The 17,756-nt window shown below is 47.6% G+C and overlaps 1 protein-coding gene across 2 annotated transcripts in view; it reads right to left on the bottom strand.

Annotated features, from left to right (window-relative positions):
- The window catches only part of ZDHHC3 (zinc finger DHHC-type palmitoyltransferase 3), a 56,963-nt gene that overhangs the window by 29,697 nt on the left and 9,510 nt on the right, over positions 1 to 17,756 (bottom strand). For both annotated transcript variants that reach the window (XM_007113718.2, XM_007113716.4), the window contains exon 2: positions 9,120 to 9,449. In XM_007113718.2, the coding sequence (XP_007113780.1) occupies positions 9,120 to 9,425 (306 nt within the window). In that variant the 5' untranslated portion in view covers positions 9,426 to 9,449. The remainder of the gene's footprint in view (positions 1 to 9,119; positions 9,450 to 17,756) is intronic.

Raw genomic sequence — 17,756 nt, 5'->3', positions numbered from 1 at the left:
GGCTCGGCGGCCATGGCTCACGGGCCCAGCCGCTCCGCGGCATGTGGGATCTTCCCGGACTGGGGCACGAACCCGTGTCCCCTGCATCGGCAGGCGGACTCTCAACCACTGCACCACCAGGGAAGCCCTGTATAACTCTTGATAGATGGCTGGGAGTTGGAAGATCTGCTGAGACATTTTTGCCACTGCTGTCACACGTGCACTAAGAAACACCCCCTACCTCCACCCCTACCCCTGTTCCTATATCTCACAGGGATGGCTTGAAGCTTCTACATTACTGCACCCCGGGAGAACAAAACATACTGATTTCTTCCTCATTTCCCAAGTAATACTTGTTCATGATTTTTTTAAATGTATAGAGAAGAGAAAATTAAAAGGGAAGAATGCACCCTCTGATTCGATCATCCAAAGATTAGTACTATTAACATTTTGGAGTATAGTTTTCCAGTCTTTTCTCCTTGTAGGCTAAAAACATGTAAAACAATCTATACATCCATAAAAATGCTCATATGCTTCTAAAACATATATTTGGTCCCGCAGTGGAATCCATTTGAATCTGGGGGCAGGAGGTGTGACAAAGCTCCATCAACCATTCCCCTCAGTGGCTAGCCCAAACTTCCAGTACCTTCCTCGACCTTTGCCCACTTCCTTTTCTATGTCAGAGGAAACAGAGGCTGCCAGGGTAACCCCCTCCATACTCCTCCTCTCCCTCCTCCCATCCCTGGACCCACAGGGACCCACTATCTGGAGGACGAGGGGCCCTCAGGGGCTCATACTTCTACCTCAGAGCTTTCCCTTCATTCTCTGAGCAGACTCCATGCTCTCCTCCCTTCACAGCTAAGCTTCTCCAAGTTGTGTACACTTGCTGTGTCTGCTCACCTTTCACTGACTCTTTAGTTCACGGTTCTCTGGCTCCTGTTGCCTGCATACCACAGAACTGCTCCCACTAGGTCAACAAGCAACTCCCTGTGGCCAAATCCAAAGGTCAGCTCCCAGCCCTCATCTTGCTTGGGTCTCCTCACGCCTGCCAGTCCCTCCTCCTGTCACTCTCTTGTGACTGCTCCATGCCCTCTTGGTCTCCGCCTGCCTCTAGTGCTATGCCTCTCTCACTCTCCTGCCCATCCTGGACATGGCTGATCCTTGGGGCTCCACCACTAGCCCTCTTCCCTGTTCATCCTGCATTCCCCAGACAATCTTCCTCTATCACCAGCTCCAGCTCAGACCTCTTTTGGGGATGAAGATGTTTCTACCTGGCTGTTCAAAAGGCATTAAAACAAAATAAAACAAACCCCCAAAATTCAACTTGGTAGAACTGAACCCATTACTTTCTCCGCAAACTGTACTTCCTATTCTCCCCTCCCTGGTCCATGAGACATCATCTACCCGGTCACCTGGGGTAGAAACCCAGTAGTCATCTCCAGCTCTTCTAACCCTCTGCCCCACACTCCCACCCACTCCACCAACTTAATATGGCCCCAAATGATGCCTGAATCCAATGTTCTCCCCTCCATGCCACTCTCACAGCCTTAGTTGAGCCCCATCATCATGTGCCTCAGACACTAGAGTCCCCCAGGTCTTCCTGCCTCCAGTCTCTCCCTGTATCCTGAAGCCTCACCTCTATCCTTTCTCCCCACTATTTTCCAGAGTAAACTTTCTAAAATGTGAATCTGATCATGTTATTCCCCTTGCCTAAAAGCCTTCCCCGGCTCCTTAGAGCCTTCACATGGTACAGAGTCCAAGCTCCTGGGCAGGGCTCAGGCAAGGCCACCAAGATCCAGCCCTGAACCACCCTTCCAGTGTCACCTCCCTCCCCTGACAGTCCCGCCCTGTGGACTACCTGGAGTTTCCCAGAGGCTCTGTGCTCTCCAAGTCTTCCTCTTGTGCCCTTAGGGACCCATATTAGCACCTCCCCTCCAGCCTGTCAGGCACATCCTTGCCTCCTGCACCTACAACAAACCCACTCAGGGACCACATCCTCTGCCTTCTTTCTAATGGCCCCAGGCTACACCCAAGACAGAAACCATCACTCGGCCTTTGTGCTACCATAGCTTGTATTTGTCTTATAACACCTATCATTTAAGCATACACTGATCTCTCCTACATGACTGTAAATTCCTGGAGGACAGAGACAATGTCTTTAATTTGTAGTCTAATGAATTGCCCAGGGCCTGGCATGGAGCAAGTCTTCAATAAATCCAAGCTGAATAACAGTGATGATACAACAGACATTTATTGATTGCTTATATGCCAGGCACAGTTCCAAGGGCTTTACTGTACTTTGTCAATTAATTCTGACAATAAACCTATGAGGCAGAGGCTATGATATTCCTCATATTATAGATGAGGTAACTAAAGCAGAGAAGTTAAGCAACTTCCCAAGATCACATGACTAACAGGTGGCAGTGGCAGGATTCAGACCCAAGTCTAGAATCTATGCCTCTATCAGAAGACAACTTACATATTTTATTATTATTTAATTTTTTTTTTTTTTTTTTTTTGGTACGCGGGCCTCTCACTGTTGTGGCCTCTCAGGTTGCGGAGCACAGGCTCCGGACACGCAGGCTCAGCGGCCATGGCTCACAGGCTTAGCCGCTCTGCAGCATGTGGGATCTTCCTGGACCGGGGCACGAATCCGTGTCCCCTACATTGGCAGGCGGACTCTCAACCACTGCGCCACCAGGGAAGCCCCTAATTTTTTAATCTTTTTGGGTGAGTTGGGTCTTTGTTGCTGCATGTGGGCTTTCTCTAGTTGTGGCGAGCGGGGACTACTCTTCATTGCAGTGCGCTGGCTTCTCATTGCAGTGGCTTCTCTTGTGGAGCACAGGCTCTAGGCGCACTCTAGAGCCCTACTGAAGCAGGCTTCAGTAGTAGGTGCACAGGCTTCAGTAGTTGTGGCACGTGGGCTCAGTAGTTGTGGCTTGCGGGCTCTAGAGCACAGGCTCAATAGTTGTGGCACACAGGCTTAGGTGCTCCGCGGCACGTGGGCTCTTCCCCAACCAGGGATCAATCCCATGTCCCCTGCATTGGCAGACGGATTCTTAACCACTGTGCCACGAGGGAAGCCCCCAACTTACGTTTCTATTTCTATTAAGTGATTGAAGAAGGTTTTCTTTTTAATTGCCTTGATGCCATAATATCATTCTCCTGCGAAGAAATGTATAACTACACAAACATTAAGATTGAAATAGGCCCAAGATAAGAAGGCCTGTTTCAATTAGTATCCAGGATAATACGATGATGTAAAAAGGACACCCTTGGAAAGGGGTGGAGACAGGTTCCAAAGAAGCACCAATGATTCCATTTATTTCAAGCAACAAGTATGAAAACTTGCTTAAACTGTTTCAGGGGCCATGGGATCACGGTATGAGCACACCTGCTGGTCTAGGCAGAAACTCTCCCTCTAATAGCTCTTCCAGGAACAGGTGACCAGGAACAGGTGACCAGCCCCAGGCCTGTGTCAAAAGGTCACCTGTCTCCTCCACAGAAAGGCAGGAGGTAGGTAACCCCCAAATAGGTCACCCTCTTCTCTCTGGAGCTAGAAAGATTTTCCGGTCAGTGTTTATGGATTACTCAGTGGCAAGTATGAGAAACTGCCTGGCACTAGGCAGAGTACAGCACCCTCCTCAAATGAGCCCTGAGGCAAGTCCCTGACCTGATCCAGGGAATGTGTCAACACCTCTGGGCAAAGTGTGCGAGGCTCTTCTCTGGCTGCACGCAGCACCCATGCACATTACACAGCACACTGCAGGACGACCCGGTGCTATTCATCCTATGCTCCCACGGACCTGACATCATTCTGCCACCGTACTGGCCCGAGTAAATACTCACTGATTCTGTACACAGTTGTGGTCAATAAGGTCACCGAGAGAGACTCCAGAAGGGATTACCAACTGCATGTTGAAATGAGTCCTGTTATTCCGGTTTTGGCAGCTGAAACTCCAATCACTGGCCTGCAGTGGTCTCAGATAGTTATGTGAGGTCTGTTTATAGCAAGGTGTTCACAGGGTGGGATTCAAAGGCAGGGAGGGGCACTGGCAGGCAGACAGATGAATTTTCTTTCCCTTAACAATGTGGTTAAATTGAATTCATTTATATTCCTCTTGTTCTTAAATCTCAGATTTGCGGTAATTTACAATGATGTTAATAAACGATTAGGTCCAAAGAAAGCAGGGGCAAAAAAAAAAAAAAAAAAAAAAAAAAAAGCTGATCATACGGTTGACACAACTGCTGTGATTGTGTAGTGCTTGGCTTTGGGCTTTCAGCAGCCAGGACAAAAAGAAACAAGCTCTCAGCTTTAAGCACCTTCTGGGAGACAGGCGTTGTCCCAGATCTAAATTTTAAATGGAATCCTTCAGGATTCCTGAGGGGGTTCCCAGGATGAGGAGTTAAAATGTGTTTATAACTGGAAAAGGTCAGGTGGTGAATTGGGATGGGGCGGGGAGACAGAGCAGGTACCAAGGTCAGAAAGAGTCCCTGAGCCCAGGTTGCCTTCAAGAGGCTGCCTCCTCCAGGCAAGTGGAGCCACTCTCGACCTCGCACCGTCTCAAGTGTTTCAGGAACACAGAAAGCTCCTTTGAAGACATTACACAACCTCAGAGCAGGCAAGGAGAGGGCAGCCTGAAATCAAACACCAGTCTGACTCGCGCGCCTGCCCACACCACGCCACCTCCAGGCTAGCACACCTGCCAAGTGAGGTACGGCCCCTCTGTCGACCTGCCCCCTTCCCTCTTCTACAGGCCCGTCTATCCCTTTCACCCCATTTCTCAAATGGGAGTTCCACCTCCAAGTCATTTCTTTCTTCCCTTTTCTGCTCAAGCTCTTTGTGGACCCACTTACTACTATGTTGGAGTAAATGACTGCTAAATGGTCCAGAAAGCTGTAGTGGTTGCAACTGTTCTGATGTTACATTTGGAATAAGAATTTCAAAGCTGAAAGGGCTACCAGTAACTGTCTGGGGGAGACTGCAGGAGTTTTTTGTTTGTTTTTTTGTTTTTGTTTTACTAGTAATATTAACAAACCAAAATGATATACAATGCATACATTGTTATACATTGTTTATAACCTCCGGACATAAACTTTTCTGAAAAATTATAAACAACATGAATTCTTGAGACACAAAACATTACAATCCTATTAGGGAACTCCTTAGAATCCTGCAGTGATGCCTTTTTAAAAACAGACTCTGCCTGCAGTGTTAATAAGGAACCCCTAATTGACTTGCTTTCAGTGTGAGATCTGGGCTCCCCAACTCCGTCCCTTGGAAGTCCGGGGTGTCCCAGGGGTTCCTTCCTCTACAGCCCCACCTCTCTCTGTTTTGTGTACTGGGTTTTGCATAAGATATCACATGTTGGGAGTGGGGAGAGGCAGGTGGCAGCATGAAGAGTCTGAGATGGGGCAGGTCTGCAGGGCATGCTTTGAGTTGCTCCCCTTACTAATGGTAGATATTTGACAGACGCTTTATTTTTTTGCCCCGTTTTCTTTCAGGCCAACAGCAAAACACACCTATGAGAAGCTGAATGGTGTTTGGGATATAGTCTGTGGCTCTCATTTGGGATTGGAAGCCGAGCAACATACAGCGAGAATCACTCTCTCCTGCATCCGACTGCAAGGGGCCAGACTGAGGAAGACCCTGGAGAGGGCACAATGTGGAGGTCAAAGAACACACGTGTGTGAGGGTAGCAGGAAGGCCAGGGCAGAAGCCTCTTCTCCCTCCCACCCGACATCCAGTCCCCTGATTCACATGCCTTCTAGAAACCAGTAAACTCCACACTCTACTCTCAGATCCCAACTCCCCACCAGCCCCAGACCTGGCTGTCTACTGCCCAGCTAGCACTCCTGCTTACGTGTAACAGAGACACAGTTTGGCCAGAATAGAAGTCTTGATTTCTCCTCCAAAATCTGTTCTCCCCAGACTCTCCCATTCGTTAAAGGGGACCAGCAAATCTTCCAGCTCCTCCAGCCAAGACTCTGGAAGGCACACTCTCTGATCCCTCTCCCCTTTTGCCACTCTTCTAAATGGCGGTTCTCAGACCTGGATGAATATGAGGGATACCTGGGAGCTTTAAGCACCCCAATCCCAGGGCCCCATCCCAGATCAATTAGAGTAGAATCTCTGGGGATGGGGCCCAAGGCATCAGTACTTTTCGAAAGCTCCTCAAGGGATTCTAATATGCAGCCAGGCCTGAGCATTAGGGGCCTAAAATACATTCCAAATCCAAAAGTTTCTCTCCCCCAGCCTCACCGCTCCCACCTTGGTCTGAGCTGCCACCACATCTTGCGTGGCCCACTGCGATAACTCTCATCTTCCTGCTTCTACTTGCCCCACCTCAGAACCCTATCGCAAGCACAAGGCAGTGTCTTTTTAAAAATCAGGTCACATCATGCCTCTCTGATGGCTTCTCACTGTACAATAGAGACCAAGGTTCTCACGAGGCCCACAGGTCCTGCCCGGCCTGGCTTCTGCAGCCCTCCCCACCTCTTCCAGCCCCTCTCGCCTCCACTCACCATGCTCCGGTCACCCTGGTCTGAGTCCTGTTTCTCAAACACGCCAAGCACGCTCCTATCTCTTGGGCTTTGTACCTCTCCTCTGCCTGCAAGGCACTGCCCTCTGACCTTCACCTGCCTGACCTACTCCTTCATGTTATTTAGGCCTCAGCTCAAGTGGCATCGCCTCAGGGGTCCTTCTCAGATCACCTGCATTTAAATAGTCCTGCTGGGACTTCCCTGGTGGTGCAGTGGTTAAGAATCCGCCCGCCAGTGCAGGGGACACAGGTTTGAGCCCTGGCTCGGGAAGACTCCACATGCCGCAGAGCAACTAAGCCCTTGCGCCACAACTACTGAAGCCCGCGCACCTAGAGCCCATGCTCTGCAACAAGAGAAGCCACCGCAATGAGAAGCCGGCGCACCGCAATGAGAAGCCGGCGCACCGCAACAGAGTAGCCCCCGCTCACCGCAACTAGAGAAAGCCTGTGCGCAGCAACGAAGACCCAACGCAGCCAAAAATTAATTAATTAATTAATTAAAACCAAACCAAACCACTGTGAGCTTTCAGGAGTTCCCTGGTGGCCTAGTGATTAGGATTCTGGAAAAATAAAATAAAATAAAATAAAATAAAAATTAAATTAAAATAAAACAAAATAATAAATAAGTAAGTAAGTAAATAAATAAATAGTCCTCCTTCGCCCCAGAAAAGTCACTACCACAGCCCATGGATCACATGGTTTTGCTGTCTTTAAAGCCCTTTCGACTTGTGAAATTACCTTGTTCCATCACGTCTTTACTGCCTGACTCCCTACGCTAGGATGTGGGCAGCAGTAGGGCAGGGATTGTGGTCTGTCTTGCTCACAGCTGTATCCATTGCTCAAAAGGACCCTCTCACATAGTAGGTACTCAATAAACACGGCATTCATTTTGTCCCACTCCTCAGTGCCCCCAGGGCTCCTCCTCACTGCTGCCACGGTGATCCTTGTAAAATGACAATCTGATCTCATCACTCTTTTAAAATCCTCAGGGGCTCTCGCTGGCCCCATTTTCCAACTCCTACCCCACTTCTTTGGCACTCTGGCCACAGCACCAAACCAAAGCCATTCTCCTAAGTTCCTACCACTCCAAACAGCCACACTCCTGCATTCCTGTGTCTCTGTGTATGCTGCTCCCTCTGCCTGGAATGCTGTCAGTGTCTTCCTGCCCTATCACCCTCCACCTTCCCTGCCCATGTACACTGTTCTGACAAGAACTGCCCTGGGCATCACCTCCTCCCCTGCCTAGACTGGTTAATTTTTGTTCTTCCACAGCAACTTGTGCTTCCTTCTGCCACAGCCTTCATCACACGGGGCTAGCCTCACCTGTCGTCTCCTCTAGACAGAGGGCACCCTGAGAGAAGGTAGAGTGCCTGGGGCTCAGCAGACACTAAATTATAAGCTGAGACAAATAATGTCTTTTACTCTTGTATCCCCAATAGCAAGGGCACCATAAAAATTTCTGAATGAACACTTAATTTGTTTCCATTATGATCAAATTGATGCTGCTGAGGAAAACTGTTTATACCCTGTGTTTTAGGGCACTTATAACCATGTACTTCATTTCCTTCAGGTGACAACTGTTCAACAATCCTACGAGCAGCTCTAACACTGGGCCAGCAGGCCCCTGCCTGCCAGCGTGTGCGACCTCTCCAGGCACATGCATGAGGAGAGGCGCCATATGGGCCGGTCACTGACTCGTGATTGAGCCGGGAAAGTGGCTTTCCCTAGGGACGGATTAACAATCCACCACCTGAACCAGTAGGAAATGGAGCCCTCCGAGAAGGGAACTAGCTCAGGACCCAGGATTTTTACTGTGCTTTCCCCGGGACTCACAGAAACAAAATCTGTGTGGCCAGTGCATTGCCACTTGCAATGCTTTCCCTTTCTTAATTTAAACACACTCGTCCCACGTACTGAAACAATTAAGCCATAGGAGGTCTTTATCAAATAATGCTCTCTCTCACTTTTCCCATACAAGATAATGGGCAGGAACGGAGAATTTAATACTCAACAGCCACTTGCACAGTTTGGTATATTTAGCTAAGTCATCGGGCAGAAAACCACGGCTTTACCCACAGATACTCACCAAGAGGCACTTGCTAGGGCCTGAAACAGGCTTATCCAGCTTTTCAGGGAAAGATGAGCCTCGCCCAAACAAGGTAAAGGGCACTGTCGTGCAGGTTCCTGGAACTGGATAGGGCTTTAATTTCAGCTTCACCTCGCTCTAGTCCTATCTTCACTGGGAGGCCCCATCCTGATCCAACCCCCAGCATGCTTTCCACTCGGATCATCTGGCCCCAGCCTCGTGGTTTTCTCACTGTGCCTTGCTAACTAGAGGCTAAACCTCCTCTAGATCAAACTCCTCCCATGGTAGGCTCAATTAATGCAGACACCTACGTACAGAAAGCATCATTCAACCAAGACAGGCTGTGGTACAGATGGGGTCCCCTCGGTGGGGCCTGAGTCCACTTTCCCACCCCAGCCCTGGCCCTCCTATTCTCCACATTCCCAAGGTCAGGGGGCACATGCAGGCTGCGGCCATGCCAGGGCCAGAGGAGGACAGTGTGGGCTGGTCAAAACAAGCCCAGACATACTCACGGGGTCCGTCAACATGGCCCGGCAGTGGGAAGCCAGGGCCAAGAAGGCCAGCAGGTTGAACATAATTCCATTGATGATGCTGTACACGTAGTCTCGGGATGGAATCAGCATGACAAAGAGGACCACAAACTCCGCATAGAGGACCAGAAACCAGGTGACAACGGCACAGGCGATGCCACAGCCATCGCGGATAAACCACATGGTTCCCACAGGACTGGGGTGGGGAGGTGGGATGCACTTCTCCAGCTGGAGGTATTCTGGCTTCCGCTCAATGTCTCGGAAGTGGTGGGCGGGGATAAGCATCATAAGCTATTCTGTCCATACTGGCATCTGGAAGAGAGAAAAAAGAACCCAGAAATTTGGTGTGGTCTTGTCATCAAGGAGACTTGACAAAATTACCTTTCCAAAGCGAGCCGTGAGTATCTATGTGTGAACTTGTTGCAGAAAAGCTGCCTAAACCTTCTGTTCATTTCCAATGTGAGTTCTTGCCCCTACTTCTGAAAGCTAAGCTAGCCTTGGTGAAACAGGGCCACCTTGCCCAAAGCCTTCACATGACAGATAAAGAAAGGGGAGGCTTCAAAGGGCAAATGCCTTGCCTGAGGTCAGCCGGAGCAGCAGCAGCACACACAGCACACAAGCTGGCAGGCGGACTAACAGATATGTTCAAATTTTGACCTAGGGCTTCCCTGGTGGCGCAGTGGTTGAGAGTCTGCCTGCCGATGCAGGCGACACGGGTTCGTGCCCCGGCCCGGGAAGATCCCACATGCCGCGGAGCGGCTGGGCCCGTGAGCCATGGCCGCTGAGCCTGCGCGTCTGGAGCCTGTGCTCCGCAATGGGAGAGGCCACAACAGTGAGAGGCCTGCGAACCGAGAAAAAAAAAAAAAAAAAAAAAATTGACCTAAAAGACAAAGGGGTGGGAGCGGGAGCACCAGGCCCTCTGGGGAAACTCTCTTCACCAGTAACACTGCTGCCTCTACACTGTGGACAAACCCAGAGACTCGTGTTGAGGCTGGTTGGGATTGAGTAGGAGGAAAGTAGTGGTACCCTAGGACTAGGGTTAAGCTGCAACCATGAAGACCTTCTAACTTACTGCACTGCATTAGCCAATAATAAAGGCAAAACACTCACTAGGATGGGGAATGTTCTTGAAACAAGCTAGGGTTTTTAGCCCTATGGCCAAAATGGTTTATTTTCCAGGAATGAGAGACTCTCTGAGTTCTGCTCTACTCATGGTGATCGGGCAAAGCGTAGGAATGTTGGACAATGAGTCCAGAGATGTTTCCGCACCACCTGCTTGTGGGGCTTTGTGAGTTCTGGTCTCCTGACCTAGGAAAACACCCACATTCCAGCCCCAGCCCCCTCCTCACAGTTGGTGTGAGGGTCGAGGGAGTTGGAGGTGCCTGTTACTCGTGCTGTCGACCACAAGACCCTGCACACATCACAGGTGGTGCGCACGTCTTCTCTCTAGGACAGACGTCAGTTACTTCAGAAGCGAGTGCTGAGCAACGCGTCCTTCCTTCCTCACAGCTGCAGCTGAGTCTCTGGAGAGAGCAATGAAATCACTAAGACTCGATAACTGAAGTCTCTCTATCCACGGCATACGCTGCAAGACACGGCAAGTCCAGATTCCCCTGCTCCAGTTCTTTATCTTAAACTCTGGGGCCTGTCGTTTCACCAACCAGGTTTCTCAGAAACCGCGATGGCTCCAGTTCTCTGCCAGAGGTAGGGGCCATAGGAAAACCACCTGCAGCACAGTCTATGATGCAGGCAAGCAACATCTCAGTCTTTTGAGAACTCAAGTCACTTCACAGCAGAGGAAATCACTCAAAAGCAGCACTGGCTCTGTGTGTTTTTCTGAAGACTGCAGCTCTGAAGGGAAAGGGCAAGCTTTCAACGGTTGTACTGGGTTATCCTTACCCTTTGCCCAATTTTCCTCCTTCCTCCACTGCCCTCACCCCCAACGAAGAAAGAGGATCTGAAGTTGACTACAGTAGAGTCATGAAAAGTAAGGATGTGTCCAGAAAGCTGAGAGGGCAGATCAGTAACTACTACTCAAACGACAGACATTCTGGAATCAAAACTTGCACTGACTAATAATGAAAGAATAAGGCCAGGGCCTCCCCTCCCACGGTGGCAGAGAATTAATGGCTGAAAGGCAGTTAAATGTGTACTGTGTGCTTGTCCAAAGGAACACTGACTCAACAAATACTCAGAGTGACTATCACATTCAACCAGAATTTTCCAATAGAGCAACCTTGTGCTCTTCACAAGATAGTGGCAATTAGTGTTGCCAGGGACAACCTAGAGGCATTAAAAGATGCAGGGATACCTTCTGAAGCACCAAAGAGAAGGACAGCAGGAGACTGAAAACTGGGGACATCTGGGACCTGACCTATGGCAAGCAAATTCTAAAATTCTAAACTCTATACAACCAAAACCAGACAAATGAAAAGCTGAAATCCCATTATGATTCAAAAGCTGATGGAAGCTCAACATTTTGGCAACCTCCAAATGCAAGCATTCTCTTGGTTTTTCCTGCTGCCATACTGATTTGTATGCATATCATCTATGTCCCCACGATTGCTATTTAAGTTCTAAACCAATAGTTTTATTGGACCACAGCCATACCATTCGATTACACATATTATATTCTCTATGCCTTTTTTGCAGGGTTGAATAGTTGTGATGGAAAGACCCATTAGCCTAAAGTATTCCCTCTGGCTCTTTACAGAAGTTTGCTGGTTCTAGGTAGTTGTCACCCACCAGATAAATACAGGCACACCTCGTTTTATTTCTCTTCACTTTATTACGCTTCGCAGATACTACTTTTTTACAAACTGAAGGTCTGCGGCAACCCTGTGTTGAGCAAGTCTATTGGTGCCATTTTTCCAACAGCATTTGTCTCTGTCACATTTTGGTAATCCTCGCAATATTTCAAAAGTTTTCATTGTTATTATATTGTTATGTGATCCGCGATCAGCAATCTTTGATGTTACTATTTGATTAAGCTTAGTGAGGAAGGCATTTCAAAAGCTGAGACAGTCCAAAAAGCTAGGCTTCTTGCACCAAATAGTTAGCCAAGTTGTGAATGCAAAGGAAAAGTTCTTGAAGGAAATTAAAAGTGCTACTCCAGTGAACACACGAATGATAAGAAAGCAAAACAGTTTTATTGCTGATGTGGAGAAAGTTTTCGCGGTCTGGACAGAAGATCAAATCAGCCATAATATTCCCTTAAGCCAAAGCCTAACTCAGAGCATGGCCCTAACTCTCTTCAATTCTATGAAGGCTTTGAGAAGTGAGGAAGGTGCAGAAGAAAAGTCTGAGCTTATTAGCAGAGTCTGGTTCTTGAAATTTAAGGAAAGCAGCGATCTCCATAACATAAAAGTGCAAGGTGAAGCAGTAAGTGCTGACACGGACGCTACGCCAGCAAGTTATCCAGAAGATCTAGCTAAGATAATTCATGAAAGGTGGGTACACTAAAGAACAAATTTCCAGTGTAGACGAAACAGCCTTCTATTGGAAGAAGATGCCATCTCGGACTTTCGTAGCTTGAGAGAAGTCACTACCTGGCTTCAAAGCTTCAAAGGACAGGCGGACTCTCTAATGCAGCTGGTGACTTGAAGTTGAAGCCAATGCTCATTTACCATTCTGAAAATCCTAAGGCCCTTAAGAATCATGCTCAATCTACTCTTGCCTGTGCTCTATAAATGGAAACGAAGTCTAGATGACAGCACATCTGTTTATAACATGGTTTACTATTTTAAGCCCACTGTTGAGACCTATTGCTCAGAAAAAAAAGATTCCTTTCAAAATAGTACTGCTCATTGACAATGCACCTGGTCACCCAAGAGCTCTGATGGAGATGTACAACTAGATTAATGCTTTTTTCATGTCTGCCAACCCAACATTCATTCTACAGCCCACAGATCAAAAAGGCATTCTGACTTTCAAGTCTTATTTAAGAAATACATTTCATAAGACTACAGCTGCCATAAGCAGTGATTTCTCTGATGGATCTGGGCAAAGTCAACTGAAAACCTTCTGGAAAGGATGCACCGTTCTAGATGCCATTAAGAACATTTGTGACTGGTGGGAAGAGGTCAAAATATCAACATTAACAGGAGTTTGGAAGAAGGTGATTCTAACCCTCATGTATGACTTTGAGGGGTTCAAGACTTCAGTGCCTCAAGGAAGTCACTGCAGATGTGGTGGAAACAGCAAGAGAAGTAGAATTAGATAGAAGTAGAGCCTGAAAATGTGACTGAACTGCTGCAATCTCCTGATAAAACTTGAATGGATAAGGAGTTGCTTTTTATGAATGAACAAAGAAAGTGGTTTCTTGAGATAAAATCTACTCCTGGTGAAGATGCTGTGCAGATTGTTGAAATGACAACAAAGAACTTAGAACAGTACATAAACTTAGTTGATAAAGCAGCAGCAGGGTTTGAGAGGATTGAGTCCAATTCTGAAGGACGTTCTACTACGTGTAAAATGCTATCAAAGGGCATTGCACACTACGGAGAAACTGTTCTTGAAAGGAAGAGTCAATCAATGCCACAAATTTCACTGCTGTCTTATTTTGCCACCTCAGCCTTCAGCACCACCCTGACTAGTCTGCAGCCATCAAGGCAAGACTCTCCAACAGCAAAAAGATTATGACTTGCTGAAGGCTCAGATGATGGTTAGCATTTTTGAGCATTAAAGTATTTTATAAATAAGGTATATGGGAATTCCCTGGCAGTCCGGTGTTAGGACTTGCTTTCACTGCCATGGGCTCGGGTTCGATCCCTGGTCAGGGAAGTAAGATCCCAAAAGCCATGTGGCACAGCCAAAAAACAAAAGCAAACAAACAAATAAGGTATGTTCATTGTTTTTTAGACATAATGCTATTGCACACCAAGTAGACTACAGTAGAAACGTAACTTTTATATGCATGTGATTTGCTTTATTGCAAATAAAAAAAATTCATGTGACTTGCTTTATTGCAATTTTCACTTTATTGCGGTGGTCTGGAACTGAACCTGCAACATCTCCGAGGTCTGCCTGCTTCCCCTGCAGAACAGCTCAGCGTGACCTAGATGGTCAGTGATGACTCACCCCTCCCCAACCCATGTCTGTGGCAGTGTATCCTCCTGTCACCTGCTGCCTGAGGGTCATCTCACCACAGCCTGTGTACTCCATTGTTCTTCAATTATCATAAACTGTGTGGTTTTCAGAAATGGATAATCACTGAAAATAAATTTTAGAGCAATGCTCTTGTTTATATACTTCCAGTGATCACATTATGCTCATGGTGTATCTTCAGAGTAGCTGACTGTATTCTATCTGTCCTCTGACAATTGCTCATTCTTGATTGTATATATGGCAATGAGTTGACTAAACTTGAGTTGTGTTTCATAGGTGTGGTTTTCCTGAGGAATAGGCCCTTCCACATAAGCAAATTGCCCAGGTAACTGTGGCTTGTTCCTAAGCAGAAACACATTTTAACAATTTGGATGGTTAAACTGGAAATATGAAAAAGTAAAATAAAAAACAACAAAAAAGGGATATTATAGCTCTTCCTGTCTTAAGTACAATAACCATCCATTTCTTCGGAATGATTTTTTTTTTTTTTTTTTTTTTGTGGTATGCGGGCCTCCCTCTGCCGTGGCCTCTCCCGTTGCAGAGCACAGGCTTGTCTTTTTTTTTTTTTTTTTTTTTTTTTGCGGTACGCGGGCCTCTCACTGTCGTGGCCTCTCCCGTTGCGGGGCCCAGGCCCCGGACGCGCAGGCGCAGCGGTCACGGCTCACAGGCCCAGCCGCCCCGCGGCATGTGGGATCCTCCCAGACCGGGGCGCGAACCCGGTTCCCCTGCATCGGCAGGCGGACGCGCAACCACTGCGCCACCAGGGAAGCCCCTCGGAATGATTTAGAGTCATTACCAGGAACATCAATTAATGGAGTGTGTTAGGTAATGATGTCCTCAGGGGGTACAGAGATTCACTGGGCTCTGGGCCTCACACCAAGTGGCCTGTGCAGACTATTATCATTGTAATTCTGGCATCTCCTTTGTGTGGTTCTTTGTCTTCCTCCTCCATTCCTGGCTGTCATTTCTGTGTCTACAGCTACCAATCTTCCCAACATACCCTCTATTTACTACTGGTAATTGGCTGTGGACTGGAAAAGCAAATAAAACTAAATCTTGTTAGATTTGTTTGTAAAAGAAAGGTATTCATTTTAGGTAACTGGCCTTTAGGGAACACCAGCTATGTTCTCCTACCACACAGTCCTTGAGGACTGGGAGCCCTGTCTTTTCATTAGCCAGTGCCTAGCACGTAGTAGCCATGCACTATCTGTGTTCATTACATGAATACAGGAGTAAAATGCCATGAGCTTTGTGTTCCCCGGCCCACCTCTTGGAGCCCTCGTTTGATTACTTTCAGGGCTGTGGTCATATTTTAGACGGCGAAGGGTGCCCCCAATAGGATTGTGAAATAGGTGGACTGTGACTCTTACTCAAGTTTCCAGATGTTCCACACTCAGACCACGTGAGACCAAAGGGTAGACAGAGGAGCTGTGTTTTCCCAGTGCCCCTCACTGGTGGGTGAGAGCCTGTGATCTGGGAAAGAACCCAGCCAAGGGTGTCTGGCAGAGCCAGACACTAAGGGCTGAACCGAAGAGCATGTTCCAATCCACGCTTCAGAGTTTCAAACAGTCCAATCAAAACCAAGGAAGGCACGCCGCTCTAAAAAATGTACTTAACCCCCAGCTCTCCCAAAAGCAATGGATGTAGCTTTCCTTACATTAGCCAACTGAAAATCTGAGGAATATGGGGGAAAACCCACCTTGAAACAAACTGTACAAATTCCCTTCACTCTGTCCCTAGTGACAACAACAGAAAAGGCAAATACTGACCTCTTTTCCTTTTTGAATTAGGGAAATTTCAATCCTTGGGGTTGAGGCTCTTTGCCAAGGACCCACTCCTGACATGAGTCCTTGCGTGAGAGGAGGTACGCAGAACTGGCTGCTCAGCCTCTGGGGCAGGTCCACAGGGAGGCTGGTCGGTCCCAGAAGCCTCAATACCACTCTTGCCAGCCCACTCATACCACAGTGGGGCAGACTCCTCCAGTTTCCCTCCCTACCTTCTTCATCCCATGCCCTTGCCCTGTTTGCTTTCTCAAGCCCCCTCTCTTCAATTCAACTCAAAAAGACATGCATGAAACAGCCGCTAAACACAAGGAACTGTGCAGGGCACTCACACCCAGGGATGACAATAACGTCCGTGTGCTGCCCTGGTCAGCCCCTGCCCTTCCCTCTCCCAGCTCCCAATATGGTAAAACTATAGGAGAAAGAGATTCGCAGGATCAGAGGTGTTCTGGAGCTCCCTAGAGAAGGTGATCCCGATGATAAGGCAGAGATGGTGTCCAGAATGACAACCTGAGCTCTGTGGGGAGTAGTGTTGGAAGTCTAAGATAACCATCTAGTCTTCCTTCTTAGAGTTTCAGAAGCAAAAATCAAGAAATGACTGAAATTAGTGCTAACTTCCAAAAAATGCCACTGCTTCTGGTCCAGAGAATTGCCTCCAGATCCACCTATAGCACATGTGCTTCATTATGCCTGACCACAATCACGCCCTTCCACTAATCCAGATAAGCAGACAAAAATATACTTAGTGAAGTGCCATCTAGAGTTCTGTGAGCCCCAGGGACTGGGGTTCTGGATCGGCCTTGCAGTACATCACTTATGACTCAATTCCCATGCTGCCTATCCATGGCTTGGCAACTGAAAGGGTTTGAAAGTGGTGATTCTAAGGCCAAGCTCAGAGGCCCCATTCCACTATGGCCCATAGACGGTTGTTGGCCAGGCTAGCCTCCTGGCCTGGTCTAGCGTTGACAATTAGTGATGGGCAGAATCCAGCTACAGTGACTGTAGTTAATCATTACTTGTTGAGTGAGGGGCAAACCCTTATAAATCCATCACCTGGCCTAAGAAAATTGACCAAAAGTCCATGCTTTATGAACAAGCGTCAAAGGCATGACCATCACATAAAAGTTCAGTACTGGATGTATTAGAGCCCCCAAATCCCACTGTTCTCAATCCAGCGAATGTCCCAAGAACCCCAGATCCTCTCAGATTGCCAGCTGCTTTCCTGAGAGAAGATACTACACTAAAGTCATGGGTGGCTCAGCTAGATCTAAAACCAGGTCCTTAAAGGCATCTCAAAGGACTTTGTGAAGATTACTTTCCTAAAACAGCACACCCACTCACATTCTCACATCCACACATGCATTCATGCACAACAAACAAGCAGATCTTGGAACTTTATAGATTCAGAACTTCTCACGTTTTAGGGTGATGGACTTCAAGTATTCACAAAACAGCCCTACAGCTTTACAGATGAATAAATGGCCCATTCCCTGGAAGCTTTGGAAATAAATCTGATCTAGCAAAAAATGAATTTATCTGAGTTACAATTCTCTTAATTTGTGTAAGGATCCAAAAGGATTGTAAATCTCATACCCAGTTTTAGATGATTCTCAGAAAAAGAGAATGAACTGTGAATCACTATGTTTGAAATGTTTCATAAAAAACCAGAATGAGGGGCTTCCCTGGTGGCACAGTGGTTGAGAGTCCGCCTGCCGATGCAGGGGACACAGGT

The sequence above is a fragment of the Physeter macrocephalus genome, chromosome 18 (genome assembly GCF_002837175.3).
Source record: "Physeter macrocephalus isolate SW-GA chromosome 18, ASM283717v5, whole genome shotgun sequence".
NCBI classification, from domain to species: domain Eukaryota; kingdom Metazoa; phylum Chordata; class Mammalia; order Artiodactyla; family Physeteridae; genus Physeter; species Physeter macrocephalus.
Note: the sequence above shows the minus strand (reverse complement) of the source record. Positions and strands in the feature narration are given on the sequence as shown.